The 22228-nt window shown below is 42.5% G+C and overlaps 1 protein-coding gene across 1 annotated transcript; it reads left to right on the top strand.

The window, feature by feature from the left end:
• Positions 1 to 20480: 20480 nt before the first annotated feature.
• LOC115718718 (NAC domain-containing protein 90) lies at positions 20481 to 22024 on the top strand. The gene is made up of 3 exons (XM_030647539.2): positions 20481 to 20823; positions 20906 to 21198; positions 21292 to 22024. Exons 1-3 carry the CDS (start codon positions 20655 to 20657, stop codon positions 21574 to 21576), a joined length of 747 nt encoding a protein of 248 aa, XP_030503399.2. The 5' UTR covers positions 20481 to 20654; the 3' UTR covers positions 21577 to 22024.
• Positions 22025 to 22228: the final 204 nt, after the last annotated feature.

The following is a 22228-nucleotide window of genomic DNA, read 5'->3' as shown; positions in this document are numbered from 1 at the left end:
ACATTATATTGGCACTTCATTTCGATAATCATGTTTCATATACTGCACTGGTTCACTCATCTATAGTAATTTGATATTGCATCTCTCTTATTATTTTTTTTTCTTTTTAATGCAAATTATTACAAAGAGGAAAGAAATTACTCAGTTAGTTCAAGAGAAATCCATGTCAATAATTGAGTATACCACAAAGTTTGATAGGCATGCTAAGTTGGCCTCAGGAATTGTGCCAATTAATTTCAGCAAGAAAGAGAAGTACTTAGTAGGACTAAACATGATCTGATGATCATGACTGATAATGCCACCACTTATGCTCAAATGGTAAAAAATGCTCTACGAGCCAAGAGTACAGTGGAGTTCATACAGGTGTCCTAGGTGACTCAAAGTGTTAGTTGAGTTACTACTCTCTCTCTCCTTGCATTTTTGGTAAGGTGGCGGTGATTCATTTTATGATCAGAAGAGGAAGGCTCCAGCGACATCTGGTGGCTCGAGTCAGAATAAGAGGTTCCAAAGGAACCATAATCAAGGTGGTCCTGAAGGTCGTTACACATATCCAGAATGCTCATTCTGGAAGAAGCATCATCTGGGTGAGTGTAAAGGCAAGGCCTACTTCCAGTGCGGTGTCATGGGACATTTCAAGAGAGATTATCCACAGTTGAAGAAAGAAGAACCTAAGAAAGAAGTAAAACCTATTCTAGCTCGAGTTTTTGCTATCACTCAGGTTGATGCTGAGGCTAGCCCATCATTGGTGATAGGTCAGCTCTCTATTAACAACTCTTGTTATTTAGTATTGTTTGATTCAGGAGCTACACATTCTTATGTTGCTACTAGAGTGATGGATAAATTGGATAGGCCCTATAATAATTATGAATTAAGGTTTAGAACCCTACTACCTAATGGAGAATTAGTTATCTCTAGAAGGTGGATTAGGGCTATGTAGGTTAGAGTGGAGGGTAGGAAATTTAGCACTAATCTAGTTGAGCTAGCCATAGAGGATTTTGACATCATTTTAGGAATGAATTTCTTATCCAAGTATGCAACCACTATTGATTATAAGAGGAAGGTGGTGACATTTTAGCTTGAGGGAAGGGAACCATTTATTATTGTGGGATCGATTTAGTGTTCTCAAATCCTGATCATTTTAGCTTTGAAAGCTAAATACCTATTGCATGGTGGATGCATAGGATTCTAGCAGTAGTAATAGATACTAGAAGACCAGATATAGTCAAGCCTAAAATGATCAGGGTAGTGAAAGAATTCCTAGATGTATTTCTCAAAGAATAACCTGGTTTACACACACAGCAAGAAATAGATTTCGTTATTAATTTAGCTTCAGGAGCAAAGCCAGTTTCTAAGGCACCTTATAAGATGGCTTCAACAAAACTTAAAGAGTTGAAACTGTAAGGGATGCAAGATTTAGGGTTTACCTGACCCAGTGTATCGCCCTGGGAAGCTCCAATATTGTTCATGAAAAAGAAAAATAGTTTGTTTCGCATGTGTATTGATTACTGAGAACTGAATTAACTGACATTTTAGAATAAGTATCCACTACCTAAAATTGACGATTTGTTTGATCAACTTCAAAGGAAAATAGTTTTCTCCAAAATAGATCTTCGATCGGGTTATCATCAGTTGAGAATCTGAGAGTAAGATATTCTGAAGACTACATTTTGTACTAGGTACGGTCACTATGAATTCTTGGTTATATCCTCCGGGCTAACCAATGCTCCTACAGATTTCATGGATCTCATGAATCAGGTATATAAAGACCTCCTTGATATCTGTATTATAGTTTTTATTGACGATATCCTTGGATACTCTCAGTCCGAAACAGAATATGAGCAACATTTACGAATGGTCTTATAGAAATTAAGGGAGCATAAGTTTTATGCTAAGTTCAAAAAGTGTGAGTTTTGGTTATCACAAGTATCTTCTTTAGGTCACGTTGTTAGCAAAGCCGGTATTATGGTGGATCTGGGAAAGATTGAATCTATTAGAGATTGGCCAAGACCTAAAATCGCTACAGAAGTTAGAAGTTTTCTTAGTTTAATTGGGTACTACTGCTATTTTTTAGAAGGGTTTTCAAAGATTTCTACGCCTTTAGCAAAATTGACTCGACGAAATCAGAGGTTTATGTGGTCAGATAAGTGTGAAGCCAGTTTTTAAGAGTTGAAGCAGCGGTTGATTACGGCTCCAGTGTTAGCTTTGCCATCAGATCAGGAAAAGTTTGTGGTTTATTGCAATGCCTCCAAACAAGGTATGGGATGTGTTTTCATGCAGGTTGATAGCGTAATTATTTATGCTTCTCGTGAGTTAAAAGAGTATGAGCAACATTACTCAACTCATGATTTAGAACTTGTCATAGTGGTGTTCACACTGAAGATATGGCAACATTACCTCTATGGAGAGAAATGTAAAATCTACACCGATTGATTACAAGTCTTAAATATTTCTTTACTCATAAAAATTTGAACATGAGACAGAGACATGCAGAGTTTTAAATGAGGCATGTTATAGAGAGATTTCTCTCACCTAGAAACTCGAGACCAGACTCCTCTTTAAAGGACACGTGTATTCAGATTTCCAATGAAGGCTGAATGTCCGTGAGAGATTTCTCGAAGTTTAGACCTCGCTCAGGATAAAAACAGCGAGATACTGTAAGTGTGGCTTAAGTCGCACTGCATAACCATAATTCTCATCATGCAGGGTAGATCCAATTTGCATATGTCAGAACATGTGCGAGTGTCCCCTCTATATCTCCGCGACAAGTATAGAGAGCAATCCCCTATGATGCAGTTTTGGTCACAGCGACCCAATAGCCCTGACAGACCAGTATAAGTTCGCATGTCCAGACTTTACTAGCTCCAACATGCGAAGTCTACAAAGGGCGATTACCTGAGGACGCAGACGTTCCAAACGTACTGGCGATCCTGCGAGCTCAACAAACGGAACATGAACGGTCAACTCGCAGATGCGGAAGACGCATACGTTGATGAATTTAGTAACTGTCATACATTTATTAATGTTAACGTTGTTTGAGTTTAGTTATTGTAATTCAATGTGTAAATAATGGATTAACAATGAATGTGATCCTCATGTAACCGATTGGACACCTACTTTGTATATAAAGGGGTGATCCACCATGAAAATGCACCTACGAATCCCTTGCTACAGTGGACTAAGCAGAACAAAATCTGACTGAACCACTATAATTCATCGTCTTGTTTACTTTTTCCAGCCTTGTTGTTTGTTCTTGCATTCCCAGTCGAGTACTCGCCATTTTAGGTTGAATACTCGCACTTGTCATTTCCCAAATAATTTTCTTTTTTATCAATTAAATTATACTTTTTGGTGTTGCGAAATTTGCTCGACAACATTTGGCGCCGTCTGTGGGAATTTCGACTGTAAGATTTTATTCACTTCAAAGAACACCACTCATCATGGCTGGAAATCACGCTAATGGAGCTAACAACGGATCCATCAATATTGGAATGATGAGCGTACCATTGCCTGGAGCTGGAGTGCCACCTGTAGACGTCATCAACGGCGGGGTAGGGAGGAGCAACATCAGACCTCTCAACCTATTCCCAGAAACAACTGGTCCTCAAGTCGGAGACACGTCCACACCACCAGCAACCATGCACTTTCCCCCCGTCACCCCGGCGGTAGTGTCCGAAGGAGTGGTCCAGCTCACAACCGATCAATACGCTGCAATCCAGGATCAGCTGCGAGCACTACAAGCCGAGGTAGATGGACAGAGCCGAGCTCGACGCCCTCCTCGAGTTCCTGCCATTCGCAACGAAAACCCTCAGGTAACAGTTTCCAGACGTCAAACTAACCGTGTACGCAGGGAACGGAGAACTGATCCTGAAGTTTTGGACTTGAATCACCCGACGTCAAGAGACCAATCTGCAAGGTTGCCTAACCAGAGCGCGCAAATCGACGAGGATCCTGAGCGCCGCAACCCTCGCAGTCGTCCACCTCGAGATAACGACGCAGAGTCGGCCTCTTCATCCTCGCATGGCCGCACTCCGAGCAGGTATACGAGGTCTGGCTCTGTACAGACACAGCAAGGAGGACATTATCGTGTACACCGAGGTGATCTGCGTGATCACCTCAACGCAGTCTTTAGGGCGCGCTCCCGCGGCCCGCATAACACTGAGACGCTCCATGATCCCCATACGGGCGATCAGGGTGTCAATACAGTTAACAACCCGCCTATCGCGCCGATTGCGACCACTGGGATTAATATCCCCTCGAACCTTGCCGCAGTGGTTGCAAGCCCCGCAGTCGTAGCGACTCCAACCCCTGCGACAGGAGGAATCGATCAAAGCATGCTTCTGCAAGCCTTGAAGATGCTCGAGCAGCAGCGTAAGCCCATATACAAGCTGCACGGCACCTCGCCTTTTACCGCAGAAGTGCGGCAGGCCCAACTTCCAAAAGGGTTTCGTTTATCCGAATCCCTCAAATATAAAGGTACTTCTAACCCGTTAGATTACCTAGAAAAGTTTAACACTATAATGGAAGTGGACCAGGTACCGCAACTTGCGAAGTGTCGCATTCTCGCGGCCACACTCGAGGAGAATGCCCATGATTGGTTCACCCAATTACCAGAGGCATCGATATCGACGTGGGAAAACTTCGTCGACTTATTCCTCACACATTTCCAGGCCACGATGACGTATAGGCCACCCTATACGACTTTGGCCAACATCAAACAAGAGCCTGGTGAGTCTTTGCAAAATTATTTCAAGCGTTTTAACGCCGAAGTAACAAAGGTTGAGAAGGCCCCCGAGTCTTCGCTTGTTTGCATGCTAATAACAGGTATCTTGCCAAGAACCGACTTCTGGAAAGAGCTACAGGCCCGAAGGCCAGAATCCTTGGTAGAGTTCTTCGCCATGGCCGAACCTCATAAGAGAATCGAGAATTCCTTGGCAGAGTTAGAGAAGGGCAAGAACAAACGGCGATCACCCATACCGCGGTCGCGGTCTCGCAGTCCGCGAGGAAAAAATTCCAGGGGCCGAAGCCCAAGAAGACGCAGTCCGCGCAGACCGCGGAGCCCGAAGTTGGCTAAGTCACCCCCAAAAAAGGAGTCCTCGCCAAAAAGAAAAGGGGGACCTCGCTTCGTCAATTATACCGAACTGGCCGTACCTCGAGACCATATCTATGCGATTGAGGAAAGGAACGGCGTCTTCAAGAAGCCGCCCCCCATCAGGGGAAATCGCGACCGAAGAGATCCCAAAAAGTTCTGTAAGTACCACAAAGACATTGGTCACACTACCCTTGAGTGTTGGGTCTTGCAGGACGAGATAGAGGAACTGATCAGAAGAGGAAAGTTCGACAAGTATAAGAGAAGCGAGGAGGGACATCCCCAAGCGGATGGCAAAGGAGATAGTCAGAACGCGAGTGGCTCGAGAACGCCTCGCAACATCTTAACTATAATCGGAGGACCGCATATCGCAGGCGACTCTCGCAAGTCACAAGAAAGGTATGCTAGAGAAGCCAAGGAGAGGCCGTTAACCAATGTAAACAATCTTGGTGAACGGCCAGAGAAGCTCTTCAAGAAAGAATGCGAGGACATTGTCTTTATGGAGAGCGATGCGAGATGGGTCCACCACCCACACTCTGACGCACTCGTGATAGTCGCCAATATCGGCGGAGACAACGTCCATCGCATATTGGTCGACAATGGAAGTTCGGTGAATTTACTGAACTTCCAAGCCTTCAAGCAAATGGGGTTACAAGAAAAGGATTTGCGGCCTATGACATCGAGCATCTATGGCTTCTCGGGAGATGTCATAACAATCAAAGGAATGATCAAACTCCCAATCACTTTGGGGACTGCCCCAATAACTGCCAAGTCGATGGCCGACTTCGCAGTAATCGACCAATACTCAGCGTATAACGCCGTGATTGGTCGACCAATTCTGAAGGAGATGAAGATCATAACCTCGATCTATCATCTAACGATGAAGTTCCCCACTCCCTCTGGAGTAGGATCAGTGAGGGGAGTCCAATCTGACTCTCGAGAATGTTACAATGCAGCTGTCAAGCTCGCAGAAAAAAGGACAGTTAATGTTATTCACCTTTTGAATGCACCGCCACCTCGCCAGGAGATCCTCAGGATCGAGGAGGTACCGCACGTGGACAAACCAGACTTGGATCCAAGAATCCTTGATCACACCGCCGCAGCCCAAGCCGCGGAAGACACAATCGAGGTACCTATAGATCCTATAGATAATAACAAGGTTTTAAAGATTGGTTCTAGATTAAATATACAGTTGCGAGAACACTTGACGACTTTTCTAAAACAAAATCTTGACATTTTTGCCTGGAAACATTCAGATATGGTCGGGATATCTCCACAGGTCATGTGTCATCGCTTGAACATTGACCCAGAAGTGCGAGGTGTCCGACAAAAGCGCCGCAAAATGGACCCCGCGAGGTACCAAGCGCTGAAAGAAGAAGTTGACCGCCTCCTTGCCTGCGGCTTTATACGGGAGTCATTTTACCCCGACTGGTTAGCTAACCCAGTACTCGTGCCAAAGCCCAATGGCTCATGGCGTACATGCGTTGACTTTACAGATCTGAACAAAGCCTGTCCCAAAGACAGCTTTCCTCTTCCTAGCATTGACCAGCTTGTCGATGCCACTGCAGGTCACGCACTTTTAAGCTTCATGGATGCGTACTCGGGATACAATCAAATCCCGATGTACGAACCAGACCAAGAACATACCTCGTTCATTACTGATCGAGGATTATACTGCTACAAAGTAATGCCTTTCGGTTTGATAAACGCAGGTGCGACTTATCAAAGGCTAGTGAATATGATGTTCGCAGATCTTATTGGAAAGACAATGGAGGTATATGTTGACGATATGCTCGTAAAATCGCAACATGCGGAGGATCATATTACGCACTTACAGGCCATGTTCGACATATTGCGACGATACAAGATGCGTTTAAACCCATTAAAATGCGTTTTTGGAGTGGGTTCTGGAAAATTCCTTGGTTTTATGGTAAATCAGCGAGGAATTGAGGCCAATCCTGCGAAGATTAGAGCGTTGGTAGAAATGCCGTCACCAACTAAGCCAAAGGAGGTTCAGAGCCTCACAGGCAAAGTCGCGGCTTTAAACCGCTTCATATCCAGATCCTCTGACAAGTGTAAAGAGTTTTTCCAGACTTTGAAAGGTAACAAAAGGTTTCAATGGGATGAGAAATGCGAGCAGGCTTTTCAAGCGTTAAAAACGCATCTGGGGCAACCTCCAGTTCTATCAAAACCGTTGCCCGGAGAAGTTTTGTCTATTTATTTGGCCGTCTCCGAATACGCGATTAGTTCAGTACTAGTCCGCGAGGACCAAGGACGTCAACACCCGGTGTACTACGTCAGTAAGCGACTATTAGACGCCGAGACGCGTTATCCACAAATGGAGAAACTGGCTTTCGCCTTGATAATATCCTCAAGAAAATTGCGACCTTATTTCCAGGCTCACAGCATTGAAGTTTTGACAAACTTCCCCTTAAGGCAGGTTTTGGCAAAGCCAGAGGCATCGGGGAGATTGTTAAAATGGGCGATGGAGTTAAGTCAGTTCGACATCAGGTATAAACCAAGAACTGCGATCAAGGGGCAAGCCTTGGCAGATTTTATACTTGAATTCCCAAGCACAGAGGTGGCAGTTGTAGAATGTGGAAATGACATTGCCGTGGCAAGCAAAGAGGTATGGACATTGTATGTCGATGGAGCCTCAAATAATGAAGGTTCTGGCAGCGGGATCTTGTTAATCAGTCCCAATAATTTCAAGGTACACGCTGCTCTGCGTTTTGAATTCTCTGCATCTAACAATGAAGCCGAGTATGAGGCTTTAATCGCAGGTCTGAAATTGGCTCTCGAGATGAAAGTCGAGTATCTACAAGCTTTTAGCGACTCTCAAATCGTGGTATGCCAAGTGAGTGGAGAATACCTAGCAAGAGGCGGAAGATTGGTTAAATACTTAGCCATCGTTCGTGAAATAATGCAGAAGTTCAAACATGTAGTTGTGTCTCGAGTACCGCGTACTCAGAATGCCCACGCAGACGCATTGGCCCGACTGGCCTCCACCAGAGAAGCCGAATTACTCGATGTAATTCCGGTAGATGTATTGGCTCATCCAACCATAGATCGAGAAACAATCATGGAGATCGATGACGTTCAGGAGATTACCTGGATGACTCCTATCCTCACATACCTTGACAAGGGGCTCCTACCTGATGATAAAATAGAAGCAAGGAAATTGCGACAACGAGCAGCCCGTTATGTGATATATGACCAGAGTTTGTATCGCAGAAGTTTTAGTCAGCCACTTCTCAAATGTATCAGTGGAGAAGGCTGCGGTTACATACTGCGTGAAGTGCACGAGGGAATTTGTGGCAATCATACTGGAGGTAATTCCCTTGCCTTAAAAATTATGCGGCAAGGGTATTACTGGCCAACATTGCGACAAGATGCCCTCGCATTTGCAAAAAGGTGTGATAGATGCCAGCGAATAGCCACTTACACACACCAGCCCCCGAGTAACCTCCATTCTATCACGAGTCCCTGGCCCTTTGCAATATGGGGAATTGATTTAATTGGCGAGTTACCCAAGGGAAAAGGCGGAGTCAAATATGCTGTGGTCGCGGTTGACTATTTCACGAAGTGGGCTGAAGCAAAAGCACTCGCGACCATCACTGCAACGAAGTTACGCGAGTTCGTCTACACTTCCATCATTTGTCGTTTTGGCATTCCGCACAAACTCATTTCAGATAATGGAAAACAGTTTGACTGTAAAGAGATGCGACAGCTATGCGATGATTTAGGGATTAAAAAAGCCTTTTCCGCAGTCGCTTACCCGCAGAGTAATGGACAGACTGAAGCAGTCAATAAAATAATTAAGCACACCATAAAGGGAAAATTAGAAGATCGCAAAGGGGCGTGGCCAGATGAATTATCGCAAGTCCTGTGGTCTTATAATACAACCCCTCGATCTACAACTGGCGAAACACCCTTCTCGCTTTCTTACGGGTGCGAGGCCATGTTGCCAGTAGAAGTTGGGGCAGGTTCCTTACGCAGGGATACTTTCAATATCTCGCAGAACAACGAGAATCAGTTGTTTTGCCTTGATCTTTTGGAGGAAAAGCGTGATAAAGCGCAACTACAAAACGCGGCTTATCAACAACGAACAGCAAGGTACTTTAACTCCAAAGTAAAGATAAAAACTCTGCGAGTAGGAGACTTGGTCCTTAGAAGAGTAATGCCAAACACCAAAATCCCGTCTCATGGAGTCTTTGGGGATAATTGGGAAGGACCATACATAATCGCAGATCAAATTGGTGATGCAACTTATCGACTCGCAACACTCGATGGAACCGCGATTCCACGAGCATGGAATAGCGAGAGCTTGAAATTTTATTATCAGTAATATTCGCGTTATTCGATTATGTTAATTCGAGTACTTATACTTAGATATTTTTTGTTCAAAAAATCCTAAGTATAGGGGGATGTATGCCCGCATGTACTACTGATTGCATGAATAAAATTACCTGCTAAGTTTTTCGAGTGATTTAAATTTAGTTTACCAACTTTAAAAATTTTCCTACTTTATTACACCAAGCTGTAATTAAAGTCGCATATGTATATAAAATTGCGATTACACCGAGCTGTAATCAAAGTTAAAAATATATAAAATCGCAAGTACCCGTGTACTGCGTAAATATTAAAGTATAAGCTATCCCCGCGAGGATAGAAATTTGTCCAAAAGGTAAAATAAATTTGTTCAAGTACAGAAATGCGAGTACCCATGTACCGCATATATATATAAAAAAAAAGAGAGTGAAATTAAACAACAACATAAATTGGAAGATAATCAAGCGTCTGGAGCAGCAGGAGTAGTCTCATCAGGAGCAGCCTCGTCCGCGACCTTGCTGACGACCTCATTCTCGACCTCTTCAGCCTGTACGCCCTCGACCTCGTCCGGAAGGTTGCCTCCCCCACCTTGAGTCTGGGTAGGCGACATGGCGCGAAAGGCTTCAGCCATCTCAGCAGCTTCAGCTCCAAGAAGCGAGAAGTCGAAGTCGGGGACTTTGGAAAGAGTGGTATAAATATAATCAGACACAGCCTGATCGTACTGTTTCTTCCCATTCTCTTTCTCAGCCTCCAAGTCGCGAGCCATCTCAACGATCGTTGTCTGCGACTTCTTGACCTCGAGCTCCGCCTGTTCTTTTGCCCTGCTGAGTTCTTCGAGCTCCTTCTCCTTGGCCTTGTTAAGTTCCTCAATCCTCGCCACATCCTGCTTCAGCTTCTTTATATTTTCTTGAAAATGGGCGTTCTGCCTCTTCAGCGAGTCGGCTTCCTTCGAAGGAGTAGCCGCGGCTTTTATGAACAAAGCCATGGATTGCGCGGCCAGTTCAGTAGATCGAGCAACGAGATCCTCGTAAGGGATCTCAGTCAGGAATTTTTCCTGCATGGCCAGGAAGTCGCGAGCACGAACTGGAGGGTCGATGACGACTTTCTTCCCCTTATCCTGAGTAGTCTTGGCCAACTTCTTGGAAGAGTCTGCGACAAGCGAAGCCATCACATCGCTCTTCCTCTTCTGGGCGACGACCGGCGAAGTCGCCGGTGTTCCACCCTTTTGCTTGATCTTCAGGACAGGGGCAGACTTCAAAAAAGTCATGTCTACAAGCATAAAGGACAGATAAGTAAAAAATCACAATCCTACCCGTCAGTTTATAGCAAAAAGACGAGTTACCTGAAATTTGCCGAGGAGTTTGCTTAGAAAGACGTTTGTCTATCCGCTCTTGCTGCTTCTCAGATGGTTCTTTATATACTGGCTCCCGTTGAAGACTCGCGTTCTCGGGGATCAGCTGGTGTTCTCGCAACTTCGCAGTTGTGCACAATAATCGCCAGTCGCGATCTTGTACCGGAAGACTCCCGAGAATTTCAGCTGTCTCCTTCCTAGTCGCGTCAAGAGTTGGTCGAGCTGGTCTATCTGCGATGACAACAAAAAGCGAGTTAGCAAAAGATCTCAGAAAACAAAGTAAAAATTATATCTAAGTCAACAAATACGCGACATACTGGGTCTGCGATTAAAGTCAGTCCTAATCCCAGGAACCTTAAAAACGTAAAACCACTTCGACTTCCAGTCACCCATGTTCGATACCATCCCCTCGACACCGTTTATTTCAGAAGTCGCCCATTTACTAAAGCAATAGAAGCCGTTATGAAGACCCACGCTCTTTATGTCGTAGAAGTAACTAAACTCCTCTACTGACGGAGCCCTATGGGCGTACTCCATGTACATCGCATAGAAAGCTAGTACAGTGCGATAACTGTTGGGTGTCAGCTGAAAGGGCGATACGTCATATCGCCTAAGAATGGCTGCGACGAAGGGATGAAATGGGACCGATACACCACATCGAAGGATGGGTATTGAGATGACCACATCCTCTGTAGGGATGATCGCAGGGTTGGTGAACGGAAGGTGCGCTCTCTGAGATGGTTTAGGACGTTGAAACGCGAGTCGCAACAAATTCAACCTCACAAAGGTGGTGAAGTCAGATTTGGCAACCCTCGAGACTAAATCTTCGCATGAGAAGGGCTCGTTCAATTGGGAGTCGTCGACCGAATCCGTCCCACTCCCTTCCGCTTCCTCTTCTTCCCCACCTGACTCGCGGACCGGAGTGGTCCATGCCTCCTCCACCTCCTCGACCTCGATGTCGGGAGCATGCCTCGTATGTATGAGGTAGTCGCGTGCTGACACTGTGGATTCGCTGTCTCGGATATCGATTGTCCCAGGTTCAGCGAGCTCCTGTACCATCCTCTCGATGTCTACGGAAGACATCGGACCTAACTCTATTTCCGCAGCCTCCATTTCGGAGATGTCCGTAGGGAGAAAACTGTCTCTCTCCTGGTCCGACTCTCCGTCAAAGGCGCGACCTCCTGAACCGAGCTGCTGGCTATCCGATAGATCGCTCATCTGAAAGATAGAAGATCTTTTCAGCGTGATGGATGTGTGAAAAATAAAAGTAAGTGATCTCACCCGCAGTAGATTATAAAAGTCGCATTCGACAGAAAGGTCAGCCTCCATGCGAAAACTGACCATCCTATCAACATGCGAGAAGAAATATAGCTATCTTTGGGCAAGTAATTCACGCATCCTCGGTTGTGCGGTATACCTCCAGAAACGGCTGGGCGTATCCCAGTGACTCAAGAGGTATGCATTTTCGAGCATAACCCTGAAGTTACTGGGAGACCCCCACCGTTTCGAGACTACCTATCAACCAAAGAGTGCGATCATTCGAGCATTAACGCACGTCAACAAATGGCTGGGCGTATCTCAGTATCTCAAGGGGCATATAATTGCATATATGGCCATTAGAATACTGTGACACACCCACCGTTTGGAATGGCAATTAATACTCTCACCACTCAGCCCGCGACATGTAAAGATCCTAAAAGGTCTAGCTAACAGTTAAGCGGAAATAAGTCTTGGAAACATGCGATTATTCAAGCTGTTCATCTGAACACCCGCGAACATTCAAATTGTTCATCCGAATATCCGCGAGTATTCGAGACGTGAATCAGTGCCTATGAATTGTGTGCGGTTATGTCAGTTTACAGGCCCTATACTATGAATGTTACCCAGTTTCATTGACCCAAAACACATAAATACCCACTAGCATACACTCCTAAAAAGCCTTCAAAAACATCCAAACCCAGAAAGTAAAGCACAATTTCTCTAAAAACAAAAACGAAAAATGCAGAAAACTAACCTTTAGTTTTGATTCCTGCGAACTGCTCTCGATCACGTCTGAGATTGGAAATGTTGTGAAAGCTGGCAGAAAGTCTGGGGATGAACTTTTTCTGAAGTGTATGAACTGGAGGGAAGTTAAGAGAAAAGAGGGAAAATGGGGAAATTTGATTCGTATCAAAGCGTTTAAATACCCATATCCCTTATTAATTGGGATTATGACACGTGGCAGCCAGAATGCCTAAGGTCGCCCAATCTAACGGCCAATCATGGCCACGCCTACACGAAAACCGAAGGGTTTTGTGACGTGGCATCCTAGAGATAATAAGAATTAATTATTACAGCCGTCATTTTTCGAAACCCTCGATGGGACAACCAAAAGGTCACCTCCTCGTGACAACCTTTCACCTGTCTCTCGAGTAATAGTTTCCCTCAGTGACCGCTCTAGTCACGTCGCGAAACTAGGGGCATGTGTTATAGTGAGATTTCTCTCACCTAGAAACTCGAGACCAGACTCCTCTTTAAAGGACACGTGTATTCAGATTTCCAATGAAGGCTGAATGTCCGTGAGAGATTTCTCGAAGTTTAGACCTCGCTCAGGATAAAAACAGCGAGATACTGTAAGTGTGACTTAAGTCGCACTGCATAACCATAATTCTCATCATGCAGGGTAGATCCAATTCGCATATGTCAGAACATGTGCGAGTGTCCCCTCTATATCTCCGCGACAAGTATAGAGAGCAATCCCCTATGATGCAGTTTTGGTCCCAGCGACCCAATAGCCCTGACAGACCAGTATAAGTTCGCATGTCCAGACTTTACTAGCTCCAACATGCGAAGTCTACAAAGGGCGATTACCTGAGGACGCAGACGTTCCAAACGTACTGGCGATCCTGCGAGCTCAACAAACGGAACATGAACGGTCAACTCGCAGATGCGGAAGACGCATACGTTGATGAATTTAGTAACTGTCATACATTTATTAATGTTAACGTTGTTTGAGTTTAGTTATTGTAATTCAATGTGTAAATAATGGATTAACAATGAATGTGATCCTCATGTAACCGATTGGACACCTACTTTGTATATAAAGGGGTGATCCACCATGAAAATGCACCTACGAATCCCTTGCTACAGTGGACTAAGCAGAACAAAATCTGACTGAACCACTATAATTCATCGTCTTGTTTACTTTTTCCAGCCTTGTTGTTTGTTCTTGCATTCCCAGTCGAGTACTCGCCATTTTAGGTTGAATACTCGCACTTGTCATTTCCCAAATAATTTTCTTTTTTATCAATTAAATTATACTTTTTGGTGTTGCGAAATTTGCTCGACAACAAGGCACTTATTATAGACATCCAAAGATAGTGTTATTAAATATTATATATGAATGTGCAAACTACTCAAATCAATTATTACCATAAATACTACTCAAAGATAGTGTTATTAAAGATAGTGTTATACATGGTGGATTTGTTGCTCTGTTTTGTGAGTGTTTGGTCTGTTTTGTGAGAAGTGGCTCTGTTTGTGAAATTGTTCTGGTTTTGGTCTAGTTGATTTGCTTAGAAGTGCGGTTGCTTTTCTGTTTCTTGTGTGTTGTGAAGATGAATAACGAATCAAATCTGGAGGATCAGTATGCAGCGTTTAATATTGAGGAAGATGAGGAAGATGGATTGATTTTTGAAGGGGGAAATGATGAATCGGTTGACATCGACGATAGGTGGTGCTTGGTTGGACGTTTTCTAACACATCGTTCAATAGATTTTCAAGCAATGCAAAACAAAATGGCACAATTATGGCAGCCAGGAAGAGGAATGTATGTGAAAGAATTGGAAAACAACCTATATCTCTTCCAATTTTATCATGAAGTTGACATTGCTAGGGTAATAGAGGGCAGCCCATGGACGTTTGATCGAGTCCTTTTGATATTTGAGAGGTTGAAGCAAGGCGAAAATCCCCGGTTAGTGGTTCTCAATAAGATTGAGTTTTGGGTGCAAATTCACAACATGACTACTGGGTTCATGTCGGAAACAGTGATTCAACGACTTGGGAATTACATTGGAACATATGTGAAGTCTGATCCTAACAACTTCATAGGCGTATGGCGAGATTATCTGCGCATCCGTGTCAAAATAAGCATTGATCAACCATTAAAAAGAAAGAAAAAGGTGGTTAAACAAGGAGGTATGTGGTGTTATGCTTTATTCAAATACGAAGACCTTCCTACCTTCTGCTTCATCTGTGGAATTTTGGGACACTCAGAGAGGTTTTGTGATAGGCTTTTTGATACCCCCTTAGATCAAATTGAAAAACCATATGGATTGGAGATGAAGGCAGCCCCAAGACGGAAGAACTATGCTACTGGTGCGAAATGGCTGAGGTCGGGAAGCATGAACAAGTCCGGTGCCGATTCTAGCTACGGGAAGACAACTGTATCCACTCCCAATAATTTTGGAACTGGGACAACTCAGACCAGCGTGAGAACAGGGGACGGCCAATCAGGGACATCCTCTACAAAAAATCAGGGAGCAAATTCAGCAATAAATGTGATCAATCAAGCTACAAGAAATATGCAAGAAATCTCCACTAAGTCAATCGAAGAGATAAATAAGGAAGGTTATGGGAGAGAACATATAGCTGATACTGATGTGGAGATTGACCACACGTTATTAGTAAATGCTGAAGATGCTCTTCTATTCTTAGAAAATAAGAAAAGAAGAATGGGCCTTGAAAGTCATCTTGGGCCTGTAGAGGTGCAACAGATAGGTATTAACAAAAATGACATAAACCCAAATGGGCCAGTCAATGTAGTAGATGTGGAGATGGATACTGAGATGGGTAATAACACAAAAAACTTGTTTGGGGCGGGTTCTGTTTCACAGACCCGCCGAGCATTATGAATGTGTTAAGTTGGAATTGCCGGGGGCTTGGGAACCAACGGGCTTTTCAATTCCTTAAGGAGATTGTATCTCAAAAGAAACCTAATTTCATCTTCCTCTGTGAAACTAAAAGTGATAAAAACAAGATGCAAAGAGTGGGCCGTGCTTTGGGCTTTGAAGGCCTGTTTACTGTAGAAGCCCAAGGGAGTGCTGGGGGCCTAGCCTTACTATGGAAAAACCAACATGATGGAAGAATTCTGGGTTATTCAAATAACCATATCGATTTTCTTGTGACCTCGACTGAAAGAGAAGAATGGAGGCTAACAGGCGTGTATGGGGAACCAATGCGAAGCCGACGACAACTCACATGGGATTTACTCCGGTACCTAGCTCGAGATTCCAATCTACCGTGGTGCATAATTGGGGACCTGAACAACGTGATGCGACAGGAAGACAAGAAGGGAGGCCGGCGATACCCACAACAACTAATTAATGGCTTCCTCCAGGCTTTGAACGACTGCCAGTTACATGACCTTGAATTGACGGGATACCCATTCACCTGGGAGAAGGGTCGTGGCACCAACGGTTGGGTCGAAGTAAGACTTGACAGAGCACTCATAAATCAACAATTCATTCAGGTTTTTCCTCTTGCTGCACTTTTTAATTTGGAAATTACCTCCTCTGATCACTGTCCAATTTTCTTGGAACCTGAAATCACTCAAGCCTTCACACCTGGTACTGCTTTTAAATTTGAAAATGCTTGGTTTAAAGAACCAATTTGCTGTGAAATTATCAAGGATTGTTGGAGTAGATCGAGAGATAGTAGTCTGTCCGAAAAACTGAAGCTGTGTGCAGAGAAACTTGGGCCATGGGGAAAAGAGATAACTGGTAATTTTAAGCAAAGAATTCGAAAGTGCAAAACTGAATTATCAAACCTTAAGAATAGGAGGGATGCACATTCGGTTCAGCGGTATAGTGAAGTTAAAAAACAGTTGTTTAAAGTGATTGATCAACGGGAAGCCTTTTGGAAACAAAGATCCAAGCAGTTATGGATGAAAGAAGGTGATCAAAACAGCAGTTATTTTCACAAGACTGCTACAACTCGGAAAAGGCACAATCAAATTGATCGGTTGCAAAACAGTCAAGGAGATTGGGTAGATTGGGATAATGGTTTATCAATGGTCATTACCAACTATTTTAATGGTCTTTTTGAATCGACTGGGGGATCAAATCAAGCTGTTGTTGACTGTGTTAATACTTCCATTCCTGATTTAGCTCATGAAGAATTTCGGCAGCCAATTACTGAAGAAGAGGTCAAAAAAGCTGTGTTCCAAATGCATCCCGATAAAAGCCCGGGGCCAGACGGAATGACACCAGCCTTTTATCAGAAATGCTGGTCAATTGTGGGTAAAGATGTGGTCCAAATGGTACATAATTTTTTCTCTACTGGTTTGTTTGAAGAGGGTTGTGCTGATGCAAATATTGTCTTAATCCCGAAGATTAAAAAGCCTGTGAACATGACTCAATTACGCCCAATTGCTTTGTGCAATGTCTCATACAAAATCATAACTAAAGTTGTGGTTAATCGTATGAAACCCTTCATGAACAGAATAGTATCTGAGAATCAAAGCGCTTTTATACCGGGTAGACTTATATCGGATAATGTGCTTATCTCCTTTGAAGTACTACATTACTTAAAGCGAAAACGGAAGGGGAAAGATGGGTTTATGGCCTTAAAGCTTGACATGAGTAAAGCGTACGACCGAATCGAATGGAATTTTCTTGAAGCTATGCTCCGAAAGCTTGGGTTTGAGGATTGGTGGACTCGGCTACTTTTGAATTGTGTCTCTTCTGCATGTTATACAGTGGTTCATGGCAAACATGAGATTGGTCCAATAGTTCCTTCAAGAGGGATAAGACAAGGGGATCCACTATCCCCTTATCTTTTTATCTTATGTGCTGAGGGCCTTTCAGCGACCATTCGTCGGTTTGAATCACGGGGACTGTTACATGGTTGTAAAGTTGCAAATAGTGCACCTCGAATTTCACACATGTTATTTGCAGATGACAGTTACCTATACTGTAAGGCAACAATAGAAGAAACAACAAGAATCCAGGAAGTATTGAGTATTTTTGAAGAAGCATCAGGACAGAAGGTTAACTTCTCCAAATCTTCTATTTTCTTCAGTACTAATACAACCATGATAATGCGTAACAACATTAGTCAAAGGCTCGGCATGACCATTGCGGGAGCTAATAGTCTTTATTTGGGTCTTCCAAGTACTATTTCTCGCAATAAGACGGCTGTTTTTGGTTACTTGAAAGAAAGAGTTCGCAAAAGAATTGAAGGGTGGGAAGCTAAATATCTTTCACGTGCTGGAAAAGAGATCTTAATCAAAACGGTGGCCCAAACTCTCCCGAGTTATGCTATGAGTGTGTTCTTATTACCACTTGACATTACCCGAGAGATGGAGCGAACAATGACAAAATTCTGGTGGCAATCTTCAAACAAGTCTGGGAAAGGAATCCACTGGCTCTCATGGGACAGATTGTGCAAACACAAGAAGAAAGGAGGAATGGGTTTCAGACATCTTAGAGATTTCAACTTGTCACTACTTGGGAAGCAAGGCTGGCGGCTTATCTCACAATCGGATTCACTTGTTGCAAGGGTCTTCAAGGCTAGATACTATCCTACCAGTTCTTATTTGGAAGCATCTCTAGGCAACAATCCTAGCTATGTTTGGCGTAGTGTTTGGGAGGCACAACAACTTGTTAGGAAAGGCCTTCGTTGGTGTGTAGGGAATGGAGCAAGCATCAATATCCTCAATGAACCTTGGCTGCCTTGTGTTGAGAACCCTTATGTCTCTACTTTTCATCCTACTTTATCTCATGCGAGAGTGAATAACCTCATGAATATAGATGGCACAGGTTGGGATTTGGAAATATTGGAAGATATTTTTGAAGAAAGAGACAGGAAGCTAATAGAGAAAATTCCTTTGCAACCTTCGGTTTATGAAGACACTTTGACTTGGGCATTTGAAGCTTCAGGTCTATATTCAGTCAAAAGTGCTTACAAAGTACTCCAACAAGCTAATGGTAGATGGGACAATGATGATGATACTGCTTCTCGTTTTTGGAATACTATGTGGCAACTTAAAATTCCACCCAAAGTGAAAAACATTCTGTGGCGAGCAGGGAAGAATTGTCTTCCAACACTTTGTATGCTACAAACAAAAAGAGTCAATGTGCACTCCCTCTGCCCGATCTGTAGAATGGAAGAAGAAACGGTAATCCATGCTTTGGTCACATGCTCTCATGTTAAGCAGGTATGGGATCGTGTTGGAATTGGAACAACTATTCCTTATGATAATACCTCTTTCTTAGAATGGTGCTTTGGAGTTTTTTCTGGTGTAGATGCAAGCAAGAAATGCTTAGTGGCAACACTCTGTTGGGCGATCTGGAGCGCTAGGAATGAGTTTGTTTGGCAAAAAAAGGTGGTGAACGCTGAAGGAATTGTAGTATTGGCAAAAGGTTACCTTGATCAATGGACAAGTGCTCAAAATACTCTCATTGAGTCATCATGGTCTGGTTTTCAGACGGGTGATGGGGTTGAGCAATGGTCCGTTCCAAGTGAAAATAGTATCAAGGTCAATGTTGATGCTGCTCTTTTCGAAGGGGGAACCAACTATGGCTTAGGAATGGTAGCTCGTGACCATCACGGTTTCCTTGTTGAGGGCCGAATGGACTTCTACTCAGGGGCTGCTACACCAGAAGTTGCTGAAGCAATTGGAGTCCGCGAGGCTCTAAGCTGGATTAAAAGGAAAAAATGGCAACGCGTGACTATTGAAACAGATTGTTTAATGGTTGTTCAAGCAATACGAAGCTCAACAAAAATGATATCCTTGTTTGGACAAGTCATTGATGAATGTAAACAACTCTCCTTCGAGTTAAAACATGTTCCTATTTATTTTGTTAAACGATCAGCTAATGTGGTAGCTCATAACTTTGCAAGAGCTTCTGTATTATTTCCTGGTCGTATTTTTGGTATGGAGTCTGTTCCTACCGAATTGTTACATTGTTTGGTAACAGATTTTGTTGGTTAATAAAAATATTATTTTCCATTCAAAAAAAATTTTCTATTTTCTCAATCATATTTTATATAAATAGAAATCTACTCTATTAGAATAAACTACTACGAAAATTCTTGATTGTTCATCTATTCTTCTTCTCTATTTAGTATATTTATAATAGTTTTATAACCAAAAAAAAAAAGCTATTGTTGTTGATTCCTTTTGAATAATACAGCTTTTTCCTTCAAAATAAAACAAAATAATAATATAATAAATAACAAAAAAAAACTATAGTATTCAAAAGAAAATATAACAAAAATATGGCATACCATAAAAAAGCTATAGAAAAGCTCAATCCTACAAAAAATGGACAGAGTGAAAAATGCCATATGTTTCAAAATATGATAATGAGTTTAAATTCTTATTACCAAAAAAAAAAAAAAAGAGTCTAAATTCTTATATCTAAATTATGTAATTGTCCCACAAAAGATTACATGCCACGTGTAATAACTCCACTTTAAATATAGGTGTCGTATGTCCGTACATTTTGTCGGCCTTTATTAGAGCACGAGAAAAGAAGATGGATTTGGGCCTATACTACAATGTATGATGTGAGTGGTCACTTTGGATACAATATTCACTGACCGATTCAAAAAGAGTTTTAATTGGATGCAAAATACAAATATAATAATTTCGCAAGAGACAAAAGTACATAATTTCCAACATAACCGCGTCAAGCGTACCAAGTCTAAGTTTTCCTTGCCCTATGCCTGCCTATCATTTCACTCGGCAAATCCTTCCCCTGTATCACATAAATTGCTCATTTCCTCCAAATCTACATATCTATATAAATAACTTAAATCAAACCAAACCAAACCAAACAAGAACTAGACACAACAACTCTTAAAAAACTAAACAACAACACACTGAAACTTCCAATCCAAATGACACCAATGCATGAGCAGGAGCTGCCACCGGGTTTTCGCTTCTACCCAACCGAAGAAGAGTTGGTTTCTTTCTATCTGCGCAACAAGCTGGATTCAAAACGCGAGGAAGTGAATCGTGTCATTAAAGTCATAGACATTTACAGCATAGAACCATGGGATCTACCAAGTACACAATTCAGCCAATTCTTTTCTATATAGATTGTTTGTTGTGATACATAAACTTACATACATTTTCTTGTTTTTTGCAGAGCATTCAGGTGAGTTGTGTCAGGGAGATACTGAGCAGTGGTTCTTCTTTACACCAAGACAAGAAAGAGAAGCTAGAGGAGGTAGACCCAATCGCACTACAGCTTCCGGATATTGGAAGGCAACTGGTTCACCTAGCTATGTTTACTCCTCGGATAACAGAGTTATTGGGGTGAAAAAAACAATGGTTTTCTATAAAGGAAAAGCTCCTACAGGAAGGAAAACCAAGTGGAAGATGAACGAGTATAGAGCCATTGAGGAAGTAAACAGCTCAAACAACATCACTACTCCAACGGTAATGTATAGCTATATAACAATACTAACTATGAAACACCTTCCATATCTAATTGTTGCTGATCATCTCTACCATGTCATTCTTTCTTTTCAGTTGAGACATGAATTTAGCTTGTGCCGAGTGTACATTATATCTGGGAGTTTTCGAGCATTTGACCGACGCCCAACAGAATTAACAAGAGTCATACGAGAACAACAAAGGGATGAAGCAGGACCATCTAATCAGAATGCTGCAATGATCGAAAGAGCTCAAAGTTCGTCTGCAACCTCAAGCTCAGGAGAACTTGTAGATAACCCAATGGCTGGAGGGAGTAGTACTGATTGGGAAATGAATCAGCAGCCTCTTTGGGATTTATGGGAACAATTTAACTGGCCCTAAATGAAGCCATATACCCCAACAGCCACAGCAATGTCTGCTCAAAGTTTTTAACATAACAAATCAAACTTAGATATAGTACCAGATTTATTCTTTCTTTGTTATTATTGAATGTAAAGATAGTAATTTTTTTCGTGGGGGGGTTAAGGCAAGAACTGAAGAGAGCAGAGAGCAGCATAGGTGTTAGGAAGAGAGACCGAGTCTATGGTTGTAGTACGTAAATGTCAGCATTGACACCTACCAGCTTTTGAGTATCACTACTGACGAAATTTCACTTTATTGAGTTTCAACATGATGTCGCATGTTTATGAAATAATACGGAATCTGTATAAAGAAAGGTCTACACTTTTGGGCTACAAGCAAGTAAAAGTCAATATCAACAATAAACTAATAATTCAGCAAAAAAAAAAAAAAAACTAATCAAAGTTAAAACTGAAAAAATACATAATAATGGTTCTGGTTTTTCCTCACAAAATCAGTACATGTAGAAATTTGACAGAGCAAAACAAACACTAAACACAAGATCTAGTCTATTAGTAACATGATATATATTTTGATATATGAACATACTAACATTCACACATTAGTAAGAAAATCCATAAATGAAGAAATCTATACAAATTCATCTAATAAATAAAGATTTTGATTCAGATTC

This window comes from Cannabis sativa, chromosome 2 (assembly GCF_029168945.1).
Source record: "Cannabis sativa cultivar Pink pepper isolate KNU-18-1 chromosome 2, ASM2916894v1, whole genome shotgun sequence".
NCBI lineage: Eukaryota > Viridiplantae > Streptophyta > Magnoliopsida > Rosales > Cannabaceae > Cannabis > Cannabis sativa.
This window is presented reverse-complemented; position numbering and strand designations above follow the sequence as displayed.